The sequence below is a fragment of the Lactuca serriola genome, chromosome 4 (genome assembly GCF_051521515.1).
Source record: "Lactuca serriola cultivar US96UC23 chromosome 4, Lser_US96UC23_V15, whole genome shotgun sequence".
Taxonomy (NCBI): Eukaryota; Viridiplantae; Streptophyta; class Magnoliopsida; order Asterales; family Asteraceae; genus Lactuca; species Lactuca serriola.
The window spans coordinates 66,524,276-66,535,875 of record NC_136411.1 but is presented as its reverse complement, the minus strand read 5'-3'; the positions used below and the strand labels follow the sequence as shown (position 1 = coordinate 66,535,875).

The following is an 11,600-nucleotide window of genomic DNA, read 5'->3' as shown; positions in this document are numbered from 1 at the left end:
TTTTTTTTATTTTATTTTTATTTTTTTTATTATTTTTTATTATTTTTAGTTAATTCAAGTTTCGAAAATAATATTTAAAAAAAGAATTTTTGGATTTTTCCATTTATTTTGCATTTTAAAATTATTTTTAGATTTGGTTTCACGGTCTCATAAAATTAGAATGGTCTCAAATGAACCTATATATATATATATATATATATATATATATATATATATATATATATATATATATATATATATATATATATAACCACGCATGTATGTCATATCTTCTTCTTGATAAGGCTTAAAAGGCACTTAAATCAATTCAATGATTTTTATTATAATTCCGATATTTTATGTTTTGATGATAAAATCTTTATGCCAAATGTCAAGCTGATTGGTTCATCTATTAAGTGTTATAAAATTCGTATTTTCTTTTTCCAACATATATTTGTAGAAACATAGTCACGGCTTAAAAGGCACTTGAATCAATTCAATGATTTTTATTATAATTCTGATATTTTATGTTTTGATGATAAAATCCTTATGCCAAATGTCAAGCTGATTGGTTCATCTATTAAGTGTTATAAAATTCGTACTTTCTTTTTCCAACATATATTTGTAGAAACATAGTCACGGCTTAAAAGGCACTTGAATCAATTCAATGATTTTTATTATAATTCCGATATTTTATGTTTTGATGATAAAATCCTTATGCCAAATGTCAAGCTGATTGGTTCATCTATTAAGTGTTATAAAATTCGTACTTTTTTTTCCAACATATATTTGTAGAAACATAGTCACAGAGTATGAAACATGAATCAGAAGACGAAGGTTCTTAAAACAAGGAGAGAAGAATTATGCTATTTTTTCTTTTCAGAATTGTATGCTACATACGTTTCTACTTGATTGCTTGTGTTGTGTAATTTAGCAAAAGATTAATTTAAGCATTTTATTTGGTATTCTATGCTACATATTGTTCCTACTTGATTCCACTTATGTTCACAATGGAATATGAACCCTCAACCTCAAAGAGGAAGACAATACTTGATACCGCTAGACTAGAAGTCCTTTGGTTGGTAGATTGTATATTTGAGATTTTTTGTGTATATTGTAAAAGCTGATTTTCTTATCCATTCTTTGTAACTATCTATGGCCTGTCGCTTTGCGTAAAAAAACTAATTGCCTCAAAAAACCAATTTCTGAAAGAATAATTCGTACCCGTCGCTTGGCGCGGGTAAACAACTAGTGTGTGTGTGTGTGTGTGTGTGTGTGTGTGTGTGTGTGTGTGTGTGTATATATATATATATATATATATATATATATATATATATATATATATATATATATATATATATATATATATATATATATATTTCTTAACTGTGGTTTCCATATATTTAAACCTAGTACTTCAAATACACATTGTGGATTTCATTCAGTTCAAGTCTGCCAGTTTGTTAGGATGTCTCGGCTGCATACATCGCTGCACTTCCATTTGGACTTGTTACCTTGAAGATATTTCATTTAACGATTTACTGAACATTTGGTATTCACATATTTGTTCAAAACAACCAACTGAAACTGATAGTTGAAAATCTAATTACAGACAATGTTGAAGGACACAAAATACATACCATACGGTTGATATCCACTTCAAAAATGATGAATACACAACCATCATTACTACTTCAATATTGATGCTTTGATTTTCCTTTCTTAAACCCTAATGATAACATGACCTTCATTGCATATGAGTGCTAACTCAACCAGATTACGACAACAAAAGAGACAATTGTGGAAATTGACAACACAGCAAATGAGACACACAGACCTTTTCAAGTCTTCCAAAAAACAAACGGTCAGCAAATTATATGGCTACCCGCCTGCCCGCAAACAAAAGAGCCCAAAAAGAGCTTTTTGAGAAGAACAAACAACACCTCAGCCTTTTAAATAGATAACTAGTTTCCCGTAAATTTACACCAAACAATATATCTTTTGATATCACTAACAAATCAAATACCATCAACACTGATCTACAAAATTTCTTTGTCAAAGTAATACAAATGAATTACAAAACGTTTTCTCCCCACCTTTCAATATTTAATCAAGATCCATTGCCTTCTCTTTTTCAGCATTTTTGCTTGACCATAACTTTATTGTCCTGTCATGTGAAACAGTCGCTATACTCTGTCCATCTGCAAAACCAACAATGGCACCACAAAATCAGACATCAAATATCATACCAATAATAGAATCATTAAAAAACACAAGTCAAAATAAAGATATTAGTTAAGAAAATAGAGTTTACCTCCAACTACATCAACAGATGTAACTTTAGCTTCATGGCCTGAAAGAACCTTCACAGGCTTAAAGTCTCTAGCTGACCACACCTGAGACACAAATCCAATAATCAAAATACAAAATAAACATTTCGCCATAAATTAATAGTACAAAAGACTAATACATTGATTGTGAATTAATTACCTTAGCAGTCATATCATAAGAAGAGGTCACCAAAAAATATCCTTCTTGAGGCTCAAATTTAATTTGAGAAATAAGATTCGAATGAGCAGGAATCGTGTACAACGATCTCTTCTTCCTCAAATCCCAAATCCTACAAGTATTATCCTCACCTCCAGTCGCCAAATGATACCCATTTGGCGAAAAACTAACACCCAATACCTACAAACAAAAATCATAAATAATAATTTTTTTCAAAAAGAACAAAAAAAAAGGTCTTACCGGTTTGACATGACCTTCCAATGCAAGAATACTTCTCCCTGTTCGTAGGTCCCACACACGTGTAAGTGCATCGAGCCCACAAGATGCTGCTAAAGAGCCATCAGGGTGAAAAGCTATTCCATACACACTTCTACTGTGACCTTCTTGGAGTAACAACTCTTCACCGGTTTCTGTGTCCCATAATCTCCATGTTTTATCAAAACTAGTTGTTCCTAAATACTTTCCTAATGGATGAAATGCAACACGAGCTAAACGATCCAGATGACCCTTGAAGGTGTGTAGAAGTGTTCCTTTTGTGTTCCATAGTTTTGCAGTGCGATCTGCAGAAGCAGTTGCTATGTGGTTGTTTGTTGGAGAAAATGTAACATCAGTTGCTCGTTCTGTATGTCCCTTTAATGATGACATCAGCTTTATCTCGGGCATGCTCCATATTTTAGCAACTCCGGTTATAGAGCTAACGAAAAATTATAAAGTCATATTAATACAATCATATCACATTAACAGCATAAACTATTAAACTCCAATAATGTTTGAGGAAACTTACTCATAAAACCTAGAGATCAATTCAATCAAGTATTAATCCTAATTTTAATCACAATAAAGAGCATAAACATTGGATAAAAAAGAGACATACCAGGTGGCAAGAAACTTCCCATCAGAAGAAAAGGAACACCCTGAAAGAGGTCTGTCATCTCCAATCTCACTACAATCCAAAGAAAAAGTCTTGGCATTCTCCAAAGCCCAATTTATCTCTGCATCTTCATCTTCATCTGGATCATTCCTCTTCCTTCTAGCTCTCTTCAACCTCATTGCAGCTTTCACCACTGAATCTTTTGCAATTTCATATCGTGCCTTCAACAAAGCCGTGGACCCTTCTGTATAAAACGGATACTGAATAGCCTCTCCTTCAACCTCATACCCTCCATCATCCATTCCTGCTGCATTCATAGCTGCTTCTTCTTCCTCCAAAATCTTCATCAGTCTTTCCGACTGCCCTTCTGAATCTAACTTCGCCATAAGCATTCTCAACCTATCTCTCCTCTCCATCTCTCTTTCACCAAACAGTGTCACTGGTTCACCTAACCGCCTTAGTCTAGACCTTACTGCTTTGTCGTTGGTGGGTACTGCTAGTGCTGCAGCACGTTGCTTCATTAAGAAATCTTGTTTTGCTTTCTCCTGTTTCTCTCTAAACAATCTGCTCTCTTCGGAGATTTCGTATTCGGGACCTGACTCGTCACCCTCTTCGTCGGAATCGGCGTTTTCGTTTGTAGTCTTTGCAGCGTCGCCATTTGGTGGACGAATAGAGGGAAGAGGGGCAAGTGGACGTGGGATTGAGGAAGGCGGAGGAGGGAGTACAGGGATTGGAGCGATTGGAGGTGTGATTGCGGTTGGGATTAATGGAATCGGAGATTCAACCGGTGCGATTTGAACAGTTGTTTGCGTAGGTGAATTGGTGGCATTAGGGTTAGGGTTTTCCTTGTCGTCGATCTCCATTGTCGATGGTGATTATTGCAGGCAAAGGTATTAGCCTGCGATTTGGGTTTTAGCGTGAATCAGGGTTTCAGAAAAGGTTTTTAGTACGAGTATGAAATATGAGGGGTGTTTGGGATTGTTTTTTAATTTATTGATTTATTAGGTTGTTGAAAATTTAATAAATTCAAAAAATTAATAAATTTAAAATAGTTTTTAAAATAGTTTTAAAAAAAAATAAAAACATATAAAATCTGATTTTTTGAAACTTTTTATAGTAGTTTTTTAACCACGATAGTATAAAAATGATATTTTTAATTTAACGACATTGGTTTGTATAACTATAAAATCAACTCAAATGTTTTTTTGAAAGAACTCTTTTTAGGTGTTATCACTATTATTATCTACTCTAATAAATAAAAATCTTTTTGTCATATGTCATACTCTTATTGATTTGGTCACATGTCATTTTATGGTTATTTTCAATTAAATTTTTTCTACATGCCATTTTGTGGGTTTTTTTTTTTTTTTTCATTTTATCAAATTCTACATAATATTTAAATGTAATAATAATTATAATAAATGTAATAATAAATGCATATCAATTTCGTTAATTGACTTTCCTTTTAATTTTAAATTTATAAATTAAAACCTAATTAGTTTCCTTTGTTTATTTATCTAAATTATTTGTTTAAATTAAAAAAAAACACATTAATTTTAATAATTAAATATTTTTCTAATTTTCTTATAAATTCAAACTTTTAAATGTTTAGAACTTCATATATAATTTTTTTCTTTTAAATGAACCCATGTAATACATGGGTTTTACAGCTAGTAAATTAATAAACATTTTTATCTAAAAATATATTTTGAGTTCAAAAAGTCATCAGCAAACATCGATGGTGTCTTTTATATATAACAACCAAAAAATTATTAAAAAAATAAACTAGAGTTGCCATGTTTAAGTTTGATTTTTTGAGGATTAATTACGTTTTTGTCCATTACATGATTTAAACTGTCAACCATTTAGGGAAAACACCTTAAAAACAAATCAAATACTACCAAACCAAAGGTTTGTATTGATTTTTAGTAAAAAAAATAATTTCTTTTTAAATCAATTACTTTTTGGTGAATTTAATCATAAATAAAGAAACCCAAATAGAGTCGAAGTTAAATAGAAGGAATGTCCCTTGTGATTAACCAACTTCTTGTCTTAGTTGTTTACTTGAACTATTGAATCAAAATATCCTTTAAACAATTCATCTCTAGTAAATGGTAATCTTAAAAACAACAGAAAAAAATACTATATTATCATGTCTACTGTTGGAAATAGTGTTCACAATCACTACAAGTTAGTAATATTACTATTTATGATAATGTCCTTTTGGGTTACACGTAAGAAATATTTAAGTAATGTTTAACTAGAGTGAACTAATGAGGATTTAGTTTGTTAACTTATTAGTCATTATTAAATTAATAAAAACTTGTAAATCCTTACGGGTTTAAAGTGAAAGATAGTTGCTTAGTGACCAAGCAACTTTTTTAAGGAAATCCTGATCTCATCGCTATGTATAAGGGTATATAGCTGACTTTTGGGGTTGCTAGAAGCAACCAAAAATTCGTCACAGCTCTTAGTATCTCTTCTCCCAGATTTCTTTGACGACACGACGCGTCAGCTTCATTGACATGACGTGCCCCTTCGGAAGAACCCTAAACAGTTTAGGGTTTGAGTATGTAATCGTGCTCAGGTTCACATGATCATTTATGTGATCTCATGAGTGATTCTCGGATCAAAATGCAGCGTATCACTTACATGTTATTTGTTCACTTTTGCATCTCCAATCATTGTTCGGCATATCGAGTATTGACAGTTGCATCCACATAAAGCCTAAAACGGTGTGGCCTTGATGCTGGTGTGATAACTATCGTTGCAGGAAAAACTCTATCAATGGTAATAAGTATTCCTTGTAATATCTAGAGTCTATTACGTAGACTCGAAGCATTCCTCCTAGGGTTTGGACAACCTCGGACATTGAGAGTGGTAAGTTGTACTATTCTCAGGCACACAATCAAGGATTATGATGATTGCCAAAATTGCAAGGTGAACATACTATCTTAGTGGAAGATGATAGAAATCGACACCATGTGCATTCTGACTAATTCCTTGGCATACATCCTTATCAGCTTCTCTATTTCGTCCGTTTCTTTGATTAGCTAGAAGTGGAAAATTTAGTCAATATGTGGAACATTACCTCAATAAAATCAAAACCACTAGGTTTCTTGAGTAGCTTTGGTATGAAGTCCATTGATGTTGGTTCCCAATTTTATTCGGTTAATCCTTATCTTTACCCTAATCCCGAGTGTTTTCTGATGTTCTGCCTTTGGTACAAGTTTCTTATATGTTCACTCAAATGATAATCTCTGCTTTCATGCATGTTCACCATTTCCATTTTCTTTAAATCTAAGTACATCTGGTCAAAGACTGCATGGATGGGACACTTTAATCTATGAGCTTTGTCCATGACTATGTTCTCGTGTTCACTACACTTAGGTGTACGAAATTTTCTCCTAAGGTATCACATATTTTCATCCCTAAGTTTGACATGTTTATCCATTCTTCATAGGGCTTCACTCACAAAGCTTTCCTCTCTCAGAGTCTCAAGTAAAACTTCTCGAATTTGAGTTGTAGGTTGTTGATGGATATTCTTAGTTAATACTCGTACTCAGTGGGGTTTGGTACGCTCTTTTCAGCTCAAGACATTTGCTACAATGTTAATCTCATTACAATGTTTACGAATCTCACACGTATAGATCAATGTCATCGATCTATAACTAATGTTTCTTAAAATCCGTTAATCAATTATGTTATCATATATGACATATTTCATATTACAGTAAAAATGATTTTTATTTTTATAATAACTACAAAGAGTAAAATATATCGTTTATTTAAACTCATTTCAACGTGGTGATCAATAGTATAATATAAATAATTGATTTTTGGTATATTTTCAATTAATTATTATATATTTCTTCAATCTTCATTTATCAACCATTTAAGGTAATGTACATTTCTTTTGTACATAATTATGTTGAATAACATATTTGGTTATATGTATAATGTCTTTTCATGCTCTCTCAACATAGTTGTGCATATATATGACAAGGCTTTCAATTTATGATTCGTCAAGTATACTTATATCTTTATAGCAATCTACTTAAAATCTTGAGAATTTAATATTAATTAATATATCACAATAAGGTGTAATTATATCATTTATAGCATCCTACTATAACTTATGTGATTTATTGACTATTTATACATTTTAGATTGCTATTTCATAAAAAATTGACCAGTAATAAAGTATGATGCTATTTTGTGTATAAAACTTGAAAATCATCAAAACTTTAACACTCATGTATTCTCCTCCAAATATTAAAACTGTAAAATAGGGGCCATAGGAACTCACCCTTGAAGCGTGAGTCCGATTTGTTTGGAGTTGGTTCATTCGTGTGAAGCTTCGTGTGAGAAACCGAAATCAACACCCTTTTGAGTTAAAACAAACTACTGGGGCCATATTTGTAACAATTTAACTCACAAAGGGACTGTTGTACCATTTTTAAAAATCATAGGGACATATTTGGTCCAAATACAAACCGTGTAGCTGGTTTGTAACAAATTATCAAAGCAGAGGATGATTTGATCGTTTAATAAAAATAAGGGGTTGGTCTTGTCAACATGATACAAGATGGGGAAAGGTCTTCCTCATTTTCTGATCGAGAATTCATGATCGAACGGAAGCAAGTGAAGAAATGAAAGCTGTAAGGAGGGGTCGCTACCTATCTCCGACGACCCTTCGTGGTTCCTTTCTCGTCATCGATGGTCACAATTCAATGGGAAGAAGGAATGAATCAATGGCAGATCAAAGAAGAGGAACATGATCGGAGGAAACAATGGTGGTGGATCGATGGTGGTTGAAAAATCGTAAGGTGAGGGAGGCATAGGGCGTCGATCTTCGGCGACCCTCATCCGTTCAATCTTTATCTAACGAGACACGAAAGCATGAACGAACGCAACAACAATCTTCGGTCCCATGGAGGGTACTACCGGTGCTTGAGTTGGATGGAGAAGGAAGAAGGAAAACAAAAACAGTATGGTGGCTAGTGGTGGATGTTGTCAACAACAGTGGTGGCGAGGGGCTGCTCCGACAACCTCCTCATTGGTTCTTTTTTCTGCTATGGTAGCATATACACAAAGAGAGGGGAAGGATGAAGCAGATCGATGGTGGAGTGGTGGTGCTACACGATTTATAGGAGGCAAAGAGGGGCTGCCACAACTGGTGGGAAGGTCGCCGACAACTTTCTTTTTCGGTGCAATCAAGGAACGAGAGAGTGAGAAAGTTAGACGAGAGGGAGACTAGACTAATGGAGGGGTGATCGATTTTGGGGAAACCATTGGGTAGCTTCCATCTGAAGTTGTATCATTGAGTCTGTGTTGACTCTTTTTTTATAGATATTTTTGGAATTATAACATTTATATAATACTGTTAGGTGCATTTTATGTACCCATTTTGCACTTGTATTTCATATCATTGCATTGCATTTAACCATAATCCTATTCAGTTTACATGTTTTTTGGGATATTCCATGATATTATTTCACTCACACACTTTTGTGATATTTCAGGGACTCTTGGAGGTGTGATCTCTCTTAGGGAGGTGACTAGAAGATACAGACAAGATTTCACGACTTTTGGAGCATCAGGGAGGAAGATATGGAAAATTTGAGGAACACAGCCATTCAGGGACTTCCACAACCGTGTAAATTATAGCCATGAGTTTAGACGGGCTATGTAATCGAGCACATTTCAACAACACACTTTGAAGTCCCAACCATTTTGAGAAGTCGACTTATTGCATTTACATGGGGCGTGTAAATGTCAATGTAAATTTACACGAGTCGTGTAAACATGGACGTGGGTTTAGTGGTAGTTTCTCATCTTTCCTAAAAAAAGGCAACCAAATTCATTTTTTCTTCTATCGACTTTTGGAGCACTTTTCTGGAGAATTTTGGAGTTGATTAACCCTTGGGAACATTTGATTTCATTTTGTATGCACTTTAACTTCATTTTCTAGATTCATGATCTTGTTCTAGTCATGTGTGGCTAGAACCCTAGTTTCTCCAACTTCATGTCTTGATTGTTAGTTGTGATTTCAATCATGTGACTTGATGTTTGCTTCCAATTTCTATCTAGTGAATTTGGTTTTGTTTCAATTGAATGTTTGATTCGTATTGTGATTCTTATTGGCCATTTGAATTAGGGTTAGGTTATTCCAGTTATCTAATTGCAAAATTCGTAATTGTTTTGTAAATTGGAATAAGTAACAAACACTAAACTGATTTGCATTGAATAAATTTAGTGTAAATCTTATTCACATACTATTATGCTCCGGAACTTGTGAGGAGTATTGGGTGTTGTTGGGAACATTCATATAAATCTTATTGCAACCTTTTGATTTCTATCTAAGAGCTTGTTTAGACTTAAATTAGAAGGTCATGTTATTTTCAAAGAGCTTGTTTTGAATTTGACAACTTGGTGAATGGGAAGTGTTAGAGCTTGTTAACACTTTCAAGTAACAACTTAGGTAGAATTGAGTAGATATCATATCACCCTTGGAATCACATTGCTAAATTTCCATACATAGAGTTGGAGTTCTCACAAATCCTGAATTATTTCATTTAATTGATCATTTACTTATTGCTTTATTCTCTTGTTTAAACCATTGCATATCAACCCCCTCCCCCTCCGGTTTCTATGACCATTATTATACCTTGCGCAAAAAGGTATAAGCATTTATCTTGTGTCTCTGTGGATCGACCCTGCTTACCTTGTATTACATCTTTAGTGCAAAGTAACAGTGTTTTTGGAGTCATTTGTACTCCTTTATTTGTTGGGCTTTACAGACGTAACAAATTGGCGTCGTTCCCATGGAGGGGCATCCATCCATACATGCAAATGGACTCCATTGCATGTAGGTTGTTGTTTTGTTTAGTTGCATATTTTCATTTTCTTCTTTTGAATTTTCTTTTGCATATCTTTCCTTTTAAGAAACTTAAAAAACCCAAGAAGATTTAAACTTTCTCATTTTCATTTTCCACTTGCATTTTGCATTTTAGAATTTATAAAGCCAAAAAGAATTTCTTTCTATCCTAATTTTAAATTTTTTGCATCTCATTTCTACATGGCATTCAAAAATTATACAATTTTTTCTCATTTGCATCAAACTTAGAAAATTAAAAAAAATATTTTATTCTATGTTTGTTTTTTATACAATTCAAGGCAACATAATCTTCTAAAATCAATTTAGTTGGTAGGTAAGTTGTATTCCTTGAGATTAGACTTGTTAATTTTTATTGAAAATCTTAAAGCGGTCCAATCACATACGAGCACGTCTGCCGAAGCTACTTGTGCAAAACAAAAAATGACAAGGTTATCAACACTGAAGCATAATAACAGGTATATGATAGCCTTATGAACGCACGACCAATCTTACTGTTTGTAATGCTTAATCATAACCAAACCTCAAATTCAAGAAATAATATAAAATGAATATAAAATTTTAGTGGCTCGAACCTTCAAACATTCTAAAAAGTCATTTTTTGTCTATTCTCTTCTAAGTACCCTGATTGGGGACATTGTTTCTAACTATACTTACGGGTTTGCGTGTTAACATCGGTCCATCGAACAATGTCTTAGAAGCCTCTCATGGTTATAGACCATGAGACGTCCCAACAATAGAAAAAAGTCAAGGACGAAAATATAAATAAATAAGTTAGCAAATAAATTAAAAAGTGTTTTATGTATTATATTAGCTATTATATGTAAAAAAAAAGTATTATTAAGTTAATTTTGTGGCCTTTGGAACTCGAATCAGTAAACCTCGAGGGGTGTTCTACACTTAATCGCCTTAAGTCGACTTGTTTGGGTTGAAAGTTCGCTACACGGGTTCCATCGAAAGTCATGAACTTAATAATAACAATATATATATATATATATATATATATATATATATATATATATATGTGTGTGTGTGTGTGTGTGTGTATTTAAATAAAGCTACTCTGTGGCTTTTGAAGTTCAGACAAGTAAACCCGATGGATTTTTCTAAATCTAGTACACTAAGGTCATCTGGTCTGGATGTGTTGGTCGGAAGTCCATTACATGGATTTCATAGAAAGTCATGAGCTTTATTTATAGGAAAAATATATTTAGATGGTATGTATATATATATATATATATATATATATATATATATATATATATTTATGTTTGTATTCTTCATAGTCTAATTGAATAATGTGTATCACTGTATGCACTCAAGTTAGGAAATATGCTTGGCTGC

At 33.0% G+C, this 11,600-nt stretch overlaps 1 protein-coding gene across 1 annotated transcript; it reads right to left on the bottom strand.

Moving 5' to 3' along the window:
* Positions 1-1,958: 1,958 nt before the first annotated feature.
* On the bottom strand, positions 1,959-4,314 carry LIS (WD-40 repeat family protein / small nuclear ribonucleoprotein Prp4p-like protein). Its single transcript, XM_079039042.1, has 5 exons — positions 3,362-4,314; positions 2,728-3,181; positions 2,470-2,667; positions 2,294-2,375; positions 1,959-2,180 (listed from the first exon to the last, which is right to left on the bottom strand). Exons 1-5 carry the CDS (start codon positions 4,219-4,221, stop codon positions 2,086-2,088), a joined length of 1,689 nt encoding a protein of 562 aa, XP_078895168.1. The 5' UTR covers positions 4,222-4,314; the 3' UTR covers positions 1,959-2,085.
* Positions 4,315-11,600: the final 7,286 nt, after the last annotated feature.

Bases quoted from the DNA above. Each gene is read 5' to 3' on its own strand.
- LIS (XM_079039042.1), bottom strand. From the start codon at position 4,221: ATGGAGATCGACGACAAGGAAAACCCTAACCCTAATGCCACCAATTCA. The intron at 3,182-3,361 runs GTATGTCTCTTT...ATTTTTCGTTAG, and splicing joins GGGAAGTTTCTTGCCACCTG to CTCTATAACCGGAGTTGCTA. The intron at 2,668-2,727 runs GTAAGACCTTTT...TTTTGTTTGTAG, and splicing joins TGGAAGGTCATGTCAAACCG to GTATTGGGTGTTAGTTTTTC.